This window comes from Dermochelys coriacea, chromosome 10, assembly GCF_009764565.3.
Source record: "Dermochelys coriacea isolate rDerCor1 chromosome 10, rDerCor1.pri.v4, whole genome shotgun sequence".
In the NCBI taxonomy this organism is placed as follows: Eukaryota; Metazoa; Chordata; order Testudines; family Dermochelyidae; genus Dermochelys; species Dermochelys coriacea.
In genome coordinates this window covers 47,480,937-47,495,637 of record NC_050077.1, presented here as the reverse complement: position 1 = coordinate 47,495,637, position 14,701 = coordinate 47,480,937, and the positions used below count along the sequence as shown (strand labels likewise).

At 50.1% G+C, this 14,701-nt stretch overlaps 1 protein-coding gene across 2 annotated transcripts; it reads right to left on the bottom strand.

Moving 5' to 3' along the window:
* Positions 1-941: 941 nt before the first annotated feature.
* Positions 942-5,236, bottom strand: LOC119862101 (growth arrest-specific protein 1-like). 2 transcript variants are annotated; one of them, XM_038418099.2, is made up of 2 exons: positions 3,110-5,236; positions 942-1,198 (listed from the first exon to the last, which is right to left on the bottom strand). In XM_038418099.2, exon 1 carries the CDS (start codon positions 4,238-4,240, stop codon positions 3,458-3,460), a length of 783 nt encoding a protein of 260 aa, XP_038274027.1. In that variant the 5' UTR covers positions 4,241-5,236; the 3' UTR covers positions 942-1,198; positions 3,110-3,457. The 2 variants fall into 2 exon arrangements, with proteins under 2 accessions (XP_038274027.1, XP_038274028.1); XM_038418100.2 differs by having other exon boundaries at positions 3,129-5,236.
* Between the last annotated feature and the right edge of the window lie 9,465 nt (positions 5,237-14,701).

The window sequence follows — 14,701 nt, the reverse complement described above, 5'->3', positions numbered from 1 at the left end:
GCTGACAACTTTCCCCCGCTCTTGCACTCCCCTGAAATGCTGCAGGCTCCTGGACCAAACTCATTCCACTGGAGGTCATGACAAAATTCTGATTGGGATCAGGATTTGGCCTTATTCCCATGCTCCTATCCCTGGGTGCTGAATTGCTAACCACCATTCCTCCTAGCACTGGGTTTATTGGGTTTTGCTGTTTGGAGCTGCTTTGAGCCACAATCCTGACTGATCCTTTCCTCCCTGTGACAATCTTACTTATAGACATCACTTAACCCTGAAACCCCCAGCCTTATTTTGGACTGAACTGACCCTTACCTTATCTCTTATTTTTGGTTATGATTTTTCTTTCTGTTCTGCTTGGAGAAGGCTGGGTTGATGTGTGAGCTCCTCAGAGCCACGGGCAGCTTCTCTGGCTCTGTGCACTGTTCATTTTAAATGTGTGGGAGGGAAATGTAAATTGCAGTAATTGCTTGGCAGGAGGCGGCGTTCTGGGAACGGGCCCAGCACTGCTCGGAGCTTTTCTCAAAGTCTGCTGCGTTTAAAGAAAATGTAATTTATTGTTGGCTTTATTAAATAATTTTCCAAATACTCTAGTCCCCAGTTCCTTTCTTCAGGGCCCAGCTCAGACACAGAACCATCATTTATTCAGCTGAACACAGACCAGATATTGCAGTTTGTAGGTGATGAGCGTCTCTGTTCACACAGGGTCTGATTAATGAACCTTGCAGCCCCTGTTCCCAGTACTGACCCAGCCCCAGCTCTGTGAGCTGGGGAGGGAATAGCGAACCCACCAGCCCACATTTGCTGTCAGCCACCAAGAATAACTTTACTGGGGGAACCCCTTAAACAAAAGCCAGTCTTGGGCACCTGCAATTATTCTGTGTCCACTCCCCTCTCCCACAACTCCAGAAAGAATTCTAAAGAGATTCAAGACACCCAAACCAGAATTTTAACATTGTCAAAAACTTTATCAAAATCGTACAAAAAATACATGTTCTAACACTGAATTCGAAAAAGATTTTACAGTGACAGGGTTATGCTTATTTTACAACTTAAATAACCTCAGGTTGGCCCCCTACTTTCTGTACAAAATGTGTGTTCAGGAAAGGAAGTTCCAAGCAATATACATATTCACAACGGTTAGCCAAAGTCTGGTTGCAGTTGAGGATCTGCGGCTTTGCACGCATTAAAAGCGATGGAGCACCTACAAGAGAGGGCAGATGGATTTTTTAAAGTAGATACAAAACATGAGTAACCAGAGGGTGACCCTTGGACCAACTCAAACCTATGGCATGCTCTAGAGTCTATGGCTACATCTACACTGCAATAAGAGACCCACCAGATGGCTGTGACTGGCCTGGGTCAGCTGACTTGGGCTCACAGGGCTTGGGCTGTGGGGCTAAAAATTGCAGTGTGGACATTTCGGCTCTAAAAACCCTGTGAGCGCAGGTAGGTCTCAGAGCCTGGGCTCCACCCTGAGCCCAAAGGTCTGCACTGCTATTTTTAGCCCCACAGCCAAGCCCTGCGATCCTCAGTCAATTGACCCAGGCTCTGAGACTCAGTACATTCGTTTTTTAGTTAAAACAAATTGTGAGCTTATATAGAAGTTGGGCATAACCCTAAGACTCCCAGCACACTTTGGGGAGTGGTCCGTATGTCTGGATGTCCCTGTTGTGGCACATCAGGATGTGAGCCACAGGAGAGTGTATTACTTGTACACCCAGCGTCCCATCTGAAGTCATTGGAAAGCACAGGACTACAAGGAAGAAGCATGCTACAGAGAAACAGCAGAATCCCCGTAGGTGTGTGGTACGAGAAACTAGGGTTACCACACAGACCTGCAGGCCTTGGTGTGATCACTGAACAGTTACTGTCAGGGTTATAAAAATTCTGCTAAAATTAATTCATACCAAGAAGTTTCCAGGCTATGGACACACAGGAGCAGGAGGGAATAAGAAGCGAAGTGCTCAGCTTGGATGGCAAAAGGGTGCTCACATTCACCCCGGACTATTGGATTCCTCTTTCTCCTATTTCCCTAGATCTGTGATGGCCAAACAGGGGTTGGGGTGCTCACCACTGATGGGCTTTTAGCGCCTTTCATGCCCTGGCCTGTAGGCCCCAGCAACTAGGAGGTTGCAAGAGCAGGTTTGCCATAGGCTGCTAGTGGGGATCAACCAGGTAATTAGAATCATACAAGATTAGGGTTGGAAGAGACCTCAGGAGGTCATCTAGTCCAACCCCCTGCTCAAAGCAATCCCAATCCCAACTAAATCATCCTAGCCAGGGCGTTGTCAATTATTTTAGTTCATTCTGCCAATACCTCTGTGAGATAAAACCCATTTCACAGATGGGGTAAACTAAGCCAGAGAGCGGGCCAGGCCTTATTGACATTGCAAACCTGTGTCTGGAAAATGTGCCTCTGCTAACTCTGTTTTGCTGCCGTTGTGCTTTGAAAGCCACTCTCAATCTTGCTGTTGGATTTATGTAATTTTGCTTAAGGTCACCAGTGAAATGCTGGCAATAGAATCCAAGCATCCAGATTCCTCATCTTCTGGTCTAAGCAGGAGACAAGACACACTCTTCCCAACACAGTATTGCCAACTCATTGCGAAACTATTGCAACTCTTGCGCTGTTCTTAAATCTGTCATCACATAAGACTCTAAATTTTCATTTCTTTAATGAAGGAAAAGTCTAGCCCTTGTGGCTGGGTGTAAAAACATGACCCTCGAAAGGCTCAAAACCCAAAGGCAAAGAAAAATAACTCCTAATTTTTTAAATCTCACAATTTTTTCTAGCCAGTCTCGATTTCTTGGTGCCTGACTCATGAGCCCTGAACAGATGGGGCAGTGTGGGGCCATCTTCGATTTAGTGCTTTGTAACCAGATATTTGAAGATTTCCCGGCTTCTATTAGCCCTAGTGTTTGGAATGGAGAGCTCCCCTCTGGCTGAATACCTATGTCCACAGGTATGAACCACACACAAGAGCAAGAATCTTGTGGGGATTATAGCATTTTCTGATCCCTTCAGTGCCCCTCAAACTAGCTCTACCCCTGGAGCTGAGAGTTTAGGGGGATCAGTACACAGAGAACAGCCCGAGTCCCTGGCAGGGCTCACCCTGGTAGGCTTTAGTCACCTGCTGCATGTCTCCTTCAGCGAAAGAAAAAATGATGTTGCCGGGGTCCAAGGAAAAGGTGGCATCTCGGCCTCTCCAGCCACCTCTACCCCGTGGGAACCTCAGCCCGTGGAGAAATGCTGGACAAGCAGCCGGAGTCGTGGCCCGGGAAAGGCGCCTCTAAGCGGGGCCCTTCTCCCGTGGCTCGCGTCCCTGAGTGTCAGCCGGGACCCTTGCTCCAGCTCCCGGCGGCCGCCTCCAACGCTAGGGAGCCCCTCCGCGTGGGGCGGCGCATCAGATCGCTCCGACCCCCCTGCCTCAGCCCCGGGCCAGGCTCCGGGCAGCCCGGCCTAGGGCCAGGAGAGGAGCCGGAGCCCCAGCGGCAGGGCTCCCAGTGCCAGGGCGCGCCAGGCCGGCGCGTCCCGAGAGCGGCCCCCGGAGCGCACCCAGGCGCCGCCCGCGCCCGGCCCCTCGTCCTCCTCCCGCAGGGGCCGCTCCTCGTCCCGGTAGTCCTCGTCCGGGCCCGGCTCGGCGGGCGGCCCGGAGCACAGGCGGCCCATGTTGGCCTTGAGCACCTGGCAGAAGGGGCGCTCGGGCCCGTCGCAAACGCAGCGCTCCAGCGCGGGCCCCCCCGGCGCGGCCAGCAGCTGCCCCATGGCGGCCCGGCAGGCGGCCGTGCAGCGCCGCCCGTTGAAGAGCTGCCCGCAGCGGGCCAAGTAGGCGGCCAGCGGCTCTCGGCAGGCGGGCTCCTGCTGGCAGCGGAAGCGGGCGGCCGTGCAGCCCAGGCCGCTGCGGGAGGGCCGGGGCAGGCAGGGCTCGATGGCCGCCTTCGTCAGCCGGCAGCGCGCGTCCTGCCCGCACTCGCAGCGCTCCAGGGCCGGGCCGCTCCGGCTGCGGTTCAGCCGCCCCAGCGCCGCGATGCAGTGGCTGGGGCAGCCGCCGGGGGGCTCCCCTCGTCCGGCCCCGGCCCCGCTTAGCACCGGCTCGCAGGCCGCCTGCGACTGGCTGTAGGCGGAGCCGCAGTCCGGCTCGTCCTGGCAGCGGAGCAGCGCTTCCCAGCAGGGCTCCCCCGGGACGCCGCCGCCGGCGCCGGCGCGGCCCCAGCACAGCAGCAGCGGCAGGAACAGCCACATGGAGCGAGCGGCGCCCCGGGCTCCATGCGCTCCAGCGGCCGGCTCCGCCTCCAGCCTGCGCTCCTACCCCGCGGCCCGGCAACGGCGGCCGCCTGCTCCGCGGGGCACCGCTCGACTGCAGTCCGAGCGGGCCGTCCCCAGGTGCCTCGAAGGGCCCAGTGCTGGTGCCGGTGGCGGGCTCCCCCGGTCCTAGGGCAAGTGGCCGTCGGATCCCGGGCTCACGTTGGGCTGGTGCAGTCCGGCCTCTGGTTGCGCGGCCCGCTGGCCGGTGCAGGGAGCAGTCCGGCCCCCAGCTGCGCGGCCCGCTGGCCGGTGCACGGTGCAGTCAGGTCCCGGTTGCACGCCCCGCCGGCCGGTGCAGGGAGCAGTCCGGCCCCCAGCTGCGCGGCCCGCTGGCCGGTGCACGGTGCAGTCAGGTCCCGGTTGCACGCCCCCACTTTGCAGTGCAGTCAGGCCCCCGGGTGCATGTTCTCCCTGGTCCCGGTGCACTCCGCGGTCAGATCACCGGTGCAAAGTGCAGATGCTGCGCTGTGCTTCTACCATCCCTTTGGGTGAAAGGCGGGGGGGATGGCGACGACCCACACACACCAGTGACGGGGGAAATCTTTTCCATTCATCTTCCAGGCAGTTGCAGACCCATTGTTCCCTTTACCCTCCTGTTGCAGCCCCTTCCCAGAGCCCCCTCCATCTCTCCGCCTCCTTTCCCTCTGCTCTCCTGGCCTTCCAGTTCCTACAGCTGCCAGTGTGGTCTCCAGGCTTTCCCAAAATGGGGCAGGAAGAGGTTCCTGCTAGCCTCTGCAGAAACGGGCTCACTCGCACCTTCCTTCCCCCATCCTAATAATCACACAGCCATTCTTGTCATGCCTCAAATGGAGCTCTTCTGCTCCGGGGGCATTCTTGTCTGGCTCATCTTTCTGCAGCCAGCATCAGCTCAGGGCCCCTTTGCACAGTGCCGGTGGCAGAGGTTGGTGTGGGTTAGGCAGAGGCCACAAGAAGAACAAAGGAGGAGCTCTGGAGTGGAGAGGCCTGCAGAGGCTGGCTTGGACAGTTGCTGTCTGTCTAGGTGAGGAGGAGGCAGAAGAGTGGACTGGGAGGGCCCAGTTCCTCTGTTGCTCTGTGCCTTGCACAGCCATTTAGGCCTGTGCAAAATGCTGCCCAATCAGAATGACAGGCAGAGGCAGCCTTTTGCACTAGGACAAGTGCAAACCGCAGGGCAGTGGTGAGCTGGGCTCAGAGTGTGTGTGACTGGGGCAGTGCTGGTGGTGACTGTAAATTGAGCACTGACTAGCAGAGGGTGAGCACTAGTCGGCACTAGGTGGGTTATGCTGCTATGCACAAGTGGTGTTACCTACAGACCAATTGATTTTTGTGTCCAGTCTGAGGAAATGTCCCTGGGCAGCCTTGCCAGGGACCTGTATGGGGAAGGCCGTAGGGCTGGGCTTGTGTGGAGGGATAGAGACATAGAGGTCTGAAAGTGAGCTCTGGGTGTGGACAGGTCCGTAGTGGTCTGGGGGATTGCTCTGGATGTGGGAACAGAGTGTGCGTGTGTCTGTTGCACGGAGAGTTTGCAGGGCTGGTGTGTAAAGGGTGCCAGTGGCCAGGAGTTTACGACGGGGAGGGGGGAAGACAGGGTTTGGATATGGGTTTTAATCACTGCAAGTAAAAGGGGTGAATAGCATTTTCTGGGCTGGTTCATTCCCTTTGTCTCCCATGGGCCATGCAGCGAGCTGGTGCCTTTATGGCAGAGAAGATTGTTCACGCCTTGCAGCCTGTCAATAGGGGCCTTTTTCAGATGGCCTCTGTTTTACTGCCATTGCCTTGACAAAGCGCACTTGAGAGCCTGCAAAGAAGTGCAGTTCACTCCATTCCCCCCAGCCATTGAAATGGAAACGAACCTGATTTCCCCACCCTCTGGGCTTTCAGGAGGCAGGGGGCGGGGGCAGCAGCAGCCCCCAGGATTCTTGCCAGCTGCACAATAACACAAAGAAGCCTTCCTGATTTCCCTTGGGGAGTGTCCCAGGGAGGAGAGAGGAATGAAGATGGATTCCAGAAACAACCTCCATCCGCCCCCACCCTCCATACATTAAACTAAAGAATCTGGAAGGACAAAAGGTCTGATCCTGAGAGGTGCTGAGCGCTCTCAGCTTGGGTCCCAAGGGCTTTGTCTGAGATGCTGCCAAACCACTAAAATCAGACTGGGTTGCGTTTCCTTTGAGGCACGCATTGCACCCTGAGAGCTTATCTGCACCGGAAAATTCCATTGTGTTAGAACACGGCCTTGTGGAGTCATGGTAACACAAATTAGCACATGGTGTAGACCCAGACTGTTGTGCATAACATTGTGGCAACAGGTTGTGGTTAACCTTTAACAAGCTGAGAAGACGTTAACTATGACCATTTTTGTCTACACTGAGGCCATGTCTATGCTAAGGTGTGATTCTAACCTGTTACCTAATGGTGTAAATCCTGGTGTAGACAAGGCCAAATTTACATCAGCCTAGGGTTTACCTCAATCAGCTAATGTGTTAAAACTACACTAGGATTTTAGCTGGTGTTAAAGTGATATGTACCTGGTGTTAACACATGTGATGTCTTTATTCCTAGTGGACAATGCCAAAGTTCTAAGTCGCATTTAACATTGTCTTCATTACCATGATTCCTCGAAGTTGTGTTCTAACATGTAGCTGCCCCGTGCATGCAAACTTTCAGGTGTGCTAGGAAGCTTTTTTCAGCATTGATTTGGGATGATCACTTTACTTGTGAGTGGTGGAACCATCTCAGACTCATGACTTCTACAGCTCCAATCCATCATCCATTCTGGATGGATTTTACAGGAAAACTGTTATAGAAATGTCATAAAAAATTATTTGCACTGCTACTAGTCCTGTTTTTTCTATCCTTCCTTCTGTAAAATTACTTCAGGACAGTGAGTCCAACCATTCAGGCCACAACTTGGGAGTCGTGGTGGAGATTCAGCTGAACATGAGCTCCGAGTGTGATGCTGTGACCAAAAGAGCTAATGTGATCCTGGGATGCATAAACAAGGGAATTTCAGTTAGGAGCAAAGAGGTTATTTTACCTTTATATTTGGCATTGGTGTGACTGTGGCTAGAATACTGAGTCCGGTTCTGGTGCCCACAGTTCAAAAGGGATCTTGAAACATTGGAGAGGGTTCAGAGAAGAGCCATGAGAAAGATTAAAGGATTAGAAACCCTGCCTTACAGTGATAGACTTAAAGAGCTCAATCTATTTAGCTTAACAAAGAAAAGGTTAAGGGGTGACTTACAGTGTATGTGTGTCTATCTGGGGAACAAATATATGATAATTGGCTCTTCAGTCTAGCAGAGAAAGATCTGACATGATCCAGTGCCTAGAAGTTGAAGCTAGACAAATTGAGAATGGAAATAAGGCATGATTTTTTAACAGTGAGACTCATTAACTACTGGAACAAACCATTGGAGCAAGGGTCAGGGTGGATTCTCCATCACTGGCAATTTTAAAATCAAGATTGGATTTTTCTTCTCGGAGATCTGCTCTAGGAATTACTTGAGGGCAGGTCTCTGGCCTGTGTTATACAAGAGGTCAGACTAGATGTTCACAATGGTCCCTTCTGGCCTTAGAACCTATCGCTCAATTCTAAGTAATACCTTTTACCTGAAATCACTTTTCCACATATGATGATGGCAGGATGTTAAGGTCTGATATTTTATGATCTATAGCACCACAGTTAAAAGTCCCTGAAAGCAAGAGGAAAGATGGATCAGGCCTAGGACTTGGGAAACCTGGGTTCTCCTCCTAGCTCTACCATGGTCACTTAGCCATTCTGTGCCTTAATTTCCCATCTGTAAAATGGGGATAACAGCACTGCCGTACTTCAAAGGGGTGTTCAAGGATAAATACATTACAGCTACAACAGTAAGGGGGGCCATATAAGTACCATGGTAGATAGACCTTGCTGACTGTAGAAAGTGCCTCGTATTAGCCTGGATAGGTGATAAGATATTGGATCTGGAATCTGTCACTGAAGATTACATGTCCCGGGTCTCAGGTGAGTGTAATTTTGGATGATGATAAGGGGAATCTCACATCCCTGTGAAAGAAGGAACGCTTTTGCTGGTAGTTGTTTTCAGATGGCAGCAGCTGGGATACATCAGGGGCTTGTGTTAGTGGATCTATGCTGATGGCTGAAATCAGGGCAAATCTCCCATCTAGACAAGGCCTGAAATAATGGAAATGTGCTGCATTTAAGTATCTGTTTTCAGCTGTGCCTTTGTTACACTCTCCCATGCATTTTTGGCAAGGTTAGTACAGAATCTTTACACATCAAGGAGCCAGTTTTGCAAACCAGCCCCAAATAGAACTTTGCCTGGAGTCAGTGTGGGCATGGCTGACCTTAGACGCACTTGAAAAATGAGAGGGGCATTCAGGTGAAAGGAGGACTTGCAAGCACACATCTGTCCTGAGATAATTTGTCTCCCACCAATAAAGTCGTTAGCAGCTGTCCTTTTACATTTAAAACAGCTGCTCTCCAGCAGTCTAATAATACTCTTGCATGAGTGCAGTGGCATGGCACAATGGAGGAAGAAACAAATTGCATTAGCAATACTGTGCACAAAAAGGTTATTATAGCTGAGATGGTGGAATCTAAATCCACCAATATGGAAAGACTGGGAGACAGATTCTTAGCTGGTGTAAATGGGTGGAGCTGTATTAAAGACAATGGAAGTACACTGGCATAAATTGGCTTTGATGGCGCAACACCAATTTGTATCATTGGGTAATGCATGGGAGAGGTAGTGGGAACAGCTCTTTTGGTATCAATGGAGCTACCTTGATTCCCCCCAGCTGAGAAACCGGCCCATGCCTTTTCAGGGTCTGCTGCACTGACTGAATGCTGACAGAGCAACATTTCAGGAGACACGGGAGAAATGTTTGGAACTAAAATATAATTGACGCAAAGAAGAAATATAAATTTGTTCCTATACTTGTAGAGGAATGCTGCCCACAAAGGATTGGAAAGTCTCTTCCTCTCTGTGTGCACAGCACCCAGCACATTATAAATGCAGATTAGGGCTTTTGGGTACTACTATTATATAAATAATTGCTAGTTAATCATCCATTTTTTTCTTTTCCTCATTTCAGTCCACAGTCAAGGTGTTGTCTGGATCTGTGTGTGTTTTTTTTTTTTTTCTATTATGCAGCAGCACAAGTCACATCTCACACCGGTGCAGCACAGCTGCATTGGGGGGGAGGGGAGGGTTGCACTTGTTTTTCTGGTGCAAAAAAATCCCAGTGTAGATGGGCCTAAATAGGCTAAACAAAGGTGGATCAAATCTCATGCATCAGGGCCCTCAGATTGCCACTATGGGGGTCAGGAGGGAATTTCCTTCTCTGATGTATAATTGGCTAGATGTGTTATCAGCAGGGATAGATTAACCACTAAGAACAGTAGACTCATGCCCTGAACTCAGGTCATGTGATGATGCTAAAGTAAAGACACCAAAGCCCCAGGCGATAATGTGTTTAAGCCCTGTTTGCCTTAATCTTGCCCTAATGCTGAAGACATTTTGCTTTCCACTGAAATATTGTGGTGGTCACTTTTGTGGTAGCCCCTCATACTGCAAGCAGTTCTGAATGCCAGTGAGATCTCTTAAAAAAAAAAAAAAAAAAAAAAAGGAGCACTTGTGGCACCTTAGAGACTAACAAATTTATTTGAGCATAAGCTTTCGTGAGCTACAGCTCACTTCATCGGACGCATTCGTGAGATCTCTAAATGCTAAAATGTGGGTCAGAGCAGAATAGTTTTGTACCCAGTGTGATGCCAGTGCTGGTGTTCAGAACCAATCATTCACACTCATTGTTCTGTGCTGGAGGTGTATAATGGCTGAGAGGGAATTCTCTACACACCAGATGGCTGAGTGTTCAGATACATAAGTCTGTGCCACGAGTCCTGAAGAACCTTTGAAAGACTTAGCAAAGTCAAAGTTACCTAGCAAAGGAAACTGCTAGATTCCTAGGCTGCATTTTGAACCCACTTGTTAACTTCAGGTTAAGGGGCAATGGCAAAGATATACTTCAGAAAAGCTTCTGCAGATCCCCAGACCTAGGATGCGTGTGAGCCCGAGGCTATTAGATTTTGTGGGGTCCCTGGGGGTTTGGAGTAGGGGAGTGGGTTCAGGGCTGGGGCAGGGGATTGGGGTGCAGGAGGGGTTGCAGCTCCAGCTAGGGGTTGGGCTCTGGGTTGGGGCCAGAGATGGGACAGGGGGTCGGAGTGCAGCAAGAGGTTCAGGGTGAGGGCTCTGGGTGGGAGTTTGGGGGCTCTGGGCTGGGTAAGGGGTTGGGGTGCAGGAGTGGGTGCAGGCTCTGGCCAGGAGGCACTTATCTTGCAGAGCCGGCACTGGGGGTGGGGGCAGCGTGCAGAGATTGTCTGAATACTCCTCGCCTAGGGGCTGCAGGGGCACATCAGCGAGCCGGTGCTCATGGCTCCAGCTCTGGGGGAGGGGGCACCAGGGCTTGGGGTCCAGTGTCCAGCCTGTGGTGCAGAGACTCGCTGCGGGCCAGATTAAAAGAAGCAGTGGGCTGCATGCGGCCCTTGGGTGATCCCTTAGCCTGAGGTCCTGAGCTGGCAACCCCTAAATCCCCTGCATTAATCCAGCCCTGCTGGCTGAATTTTTGTGTTGGGTTCGCTCTGTAAGCCTTCAGGGATAGTCAGTATCACCTGTTTCAGAGTAGCAGCCGTGTTAGTCTGTATTCGCAAAAAGAAAAGGAGTACTTGTGGCACCTTAGAGACTAACAAATTTATCACCTGACATCCCTCTCATGGAGGAAGCGCGTAAACCTCCTGCTGCTCACTCTGTTGAATCGGGCCTGTTTAGTGAGTCTGGTTGTTACAGTCAAATGTATTAAATCTCATATTCAGACATGGTATATGTTAGCTACCGTCCCTATCCCTGAAGGCCCAGGGTCACTTAGATCAAAGGCAGCATATATGACGGGTCACGTCTCTTGCAGATATTTGCAAGGCCCTGCTGGAAACACCATTCCAAGCTTTAGGCAGCACTGCTCTCCAAATTTGGCATCTCATTCTGACGTCCACTTTTAAAGTCAGTCCTCTCCTGGGGCTGGTTATACTGCTTGCTGACCTCCTGAGAGGCGCCAGCCCCAAAGCAGGAGAGTTTACTTACCAAGAACTGTAGTTCTCTGTGTGCTTTGCCTCTGCAGATTCGTCCTCCTCACTCTCCTGTCCCTCTCACTTTGAGTATTTGCGACAGTAGCGTGAGGTAGAGGAAGGCCCTGCAGCGAATGGGGTGGCTTCCTTTTATATTTGTGCCAAACATTTGGGCCCCTAAGGAGATGTGAATGTGCAGCCCCACCCCAGTCATTGTGGCATTGAGGGCACCCAGCCCCAAAGTATGGCGCTACATGGGCAATACACTTGAAGAACTGCAATTACTGGTGGGTGATCTTTTCCCCTTTAATTCACACTTGGAGCAGCTAATATGCCAGACTTCATAGATGCATGGATTCTAAAGCCAGAAGGGACCATTGCGGTCATCTAGTCTGACAATCTGTATGACACGGGCCAGAGATCTGCCCCAAAATAATTCTTGGTGCAGATCTTTGAGAAAAAGCATCCAATTTTGATTGATCAATGCAGACATCAGGGTAGCAAATCCCTTCCCAGCCCTCCTCTCCCCGCCCCCAAAGTACTGGCCACTGATGGGAGTGTTGCTTAGGAATTGGACAAGAGGCCATGTCAGTTGCTGGCAAGGTGGAGGCTGCGAGGTCCTTGCACTTCCCATATCGTAATAGGAACAATGTGTCGCATGAACAACCTGGCCATGATGCATGGGCCCAAGGCTGCTGAGCACACTGCTCAAACCCCTTCCCCTCTATACCTAGATACCAGCCATGGGCACCCGTCAGAGCTTGCCACCAAGTTACTGCCTGTGTGTTCAATCCCCCTTCAAATCAGGTATCAAGCCAGTGTGTATTGTAACAATAATTCTTCTGAACCTACATTTGAATAAAGACATTTTATCAGTTGAATTGAACCTTGTCATAGGACTGTTGTCGTCTGCTTCCCTAAGACAAATGTCAGCAGCCAAAAAGAGATGGTTATTTTTAAATCCAGAGGTGACAGTGTCCTCTTTCAGTATCTCTAAATTGTCTTTGCAGAACAGTCTTGAACATATACCAGCTTGGGCACAAAATCCACTTGCTTAGGCTATTACTGAGGGAACTGCTAGTGATATTTGACTTGCCCCCAGAGCATGGGTGAGTAGCGTTTTGCAAGGCTGATGTAAATGAGCATCAATCATTTGAGGTATTAGAATCAATTGTTTTGCCTGATGGATCCTGCTGTGATAAAGCAGCAATTGTTTATTGTCTAGTATGATTGATTTGGGCTTTCTCATTGAATGGTGCACACAGTTGTGCCATTCCCTGAGCCAATCAGAGAACAGTGGTTCTATGAAAATACTTCTCCTTTTAGCGTGTACAACTCTAATTGGCTGATGTGTGCATTTGTGTAATTTTTTTTTTTTAAGGAGTTCATTGCTAAACCAGGGTGAGCCATCCAGCTGGTAGACTGGTTTCATCTAACTGGCTGGTTCAGGTTGCGTTTGGCATGCCACTGTACTTCTTGTTATCAGATGATAATGGGATTAATCTCCTTCAGCCTTATAAGAGGACATGTCCTCCTTTAGAATTCATAATCATTCATTTTTGTCATGTAACTTTTGATCTATGGCTAAAATAGAAAACGTAAGAGAATTCTTTGCCAAAGTTGCCATGTCTCTAGTTTTTGGATCAGGGTCTTTAGTTCCATTCCCCCCTTCCACATTCACGCGGCCTAATATAGCTGTTGTCTTTTCACTCTGCTACTCCAACTAGAATTTACTTCACTGGCCAGCCATGCTCCTGTTCGGACCCACATCTGCAGAGGGAAAGTGCACTCCTGGATAGATGTGCAGATGCATTCTTAAGTCTAAGTGGATAAATGCATTTTGAGGTTTAAAGAGCTTTCTAATGCTAGCTTTCTCCCCCACTTGTCTATCATTGGCGCAGCTGTGACAGCTGCCCTGGGAGCTGTCTGAAACAGAACTGGGTTGATCAGTTGATAGGCTACCATAGGGGTTGTTTTCAATGTACTTTCATTATCTTCTGCAGAGGACACAATCTGGAACAGAAGGGTAAATCTGAACCCAGATATGCTCTAAAAGAGAGATGCAGTCAGTGGCCATTCTCTAAGGGCATTTTCTTTCCTTCACAGTAGCTTGTTAAGATAAGAGTTGCATGTTGTTTTTGCGAATACAGACTAACACGGCTGCTACTCTGAAACATGTTGTTTGGTGTGTCAGTGGCAGGTGTGTACTTAGCAACTATCCTCTTGGCACTGCAATTATCCGTAGTGTGAACCTGCAGTCCTATCCTGTGCTCTGCTAAATTGAATATAATACATGGTCTGCGCTGTGGGGTCAAGTCAGAGGTTCCTGTCTGGGCAGATCCCAGTCAGCATTTGTCAAGGCCTGAAAAAAAAGCCTCCAAAATGTCACTGCGCATACTGAAGCTAATGACGTGTTGGTCCTGGCAGTGCAGCGAGCATTGCCTTCTGCACGAACTGAGCAGTCTGCGGTGCGACAGCGCGGAGTCAGCCCAGGTGGCGGGCACGCCAGGCCCCTCTTCTGCCTGCGGCATCTGTCAGGCAGGATCACATCAGGGTCAGCATCACAGACTTACTGATGATGGAATAATAGACCGCCTGGATTATCCAGCCTAGAGCCCCTGCAGAAAGCAGGGACCCTGTGCTGTACAGTGGATACACTTATCCTTGCCTTGGGAGGTTCTTTCATGTGCCTTATCAGTCCCACTAGGTGATCTAGCCGTCCTTATCCTCATATAGATTTCTAAGACAGCTGCATCCTCTCGTCTCCTGTAACCTGTTACTTCTGGTTTTATTACTAGCCACAAAGGGGGTCGCTTGGTGACACAAATGGCTGCTAAATGTAGAGCAAGTACATTGACATCCTTGTGTTTCAGCCTGTGGATTACTCTGCCATAGAAGGCCAGAAGGTCAAGTAATATAGCTGGGTTTAAAAAGAGGGGTGGGAGAGATTAGATAATTTCATAGCTGCACGAGCAATAGTGGAATCTCCCTTAATTCTAAATAATCCTAAAGAGCTTTAGAAAGCATAGCTGCGGCAGCACTGAAATGCAGCTATCTCCGGAGTGGAGAGCAGCAAGCAACTAATACATTGCATCTAGGTGAGAGGAGGGAAAATTTTGTCCAGGGACAGAGGAGCAACACCATCTCCACTCTAAATAAAAAATGTTTTGTGATCTTTAATATCCAGACAGGTCAGATAGGTTTCTAAAGTCTCATCCCAAAGACCCCTATGTGGAAAACTAAATTTGATCCTGTGCTCCAGGAAGAGAATACTGTGGTGTATTGAAAACTAG

Excerpts from the sequence above, each read along its gene's own strand:
- LOC119862101 (XM_038418099.2), bottom strand. The coding sequence starts at position 4,240 with ATGTGGCTGTTCCTGCCGCTGCTGCTGTGCTGGGGCCGCGCCGGCGCC.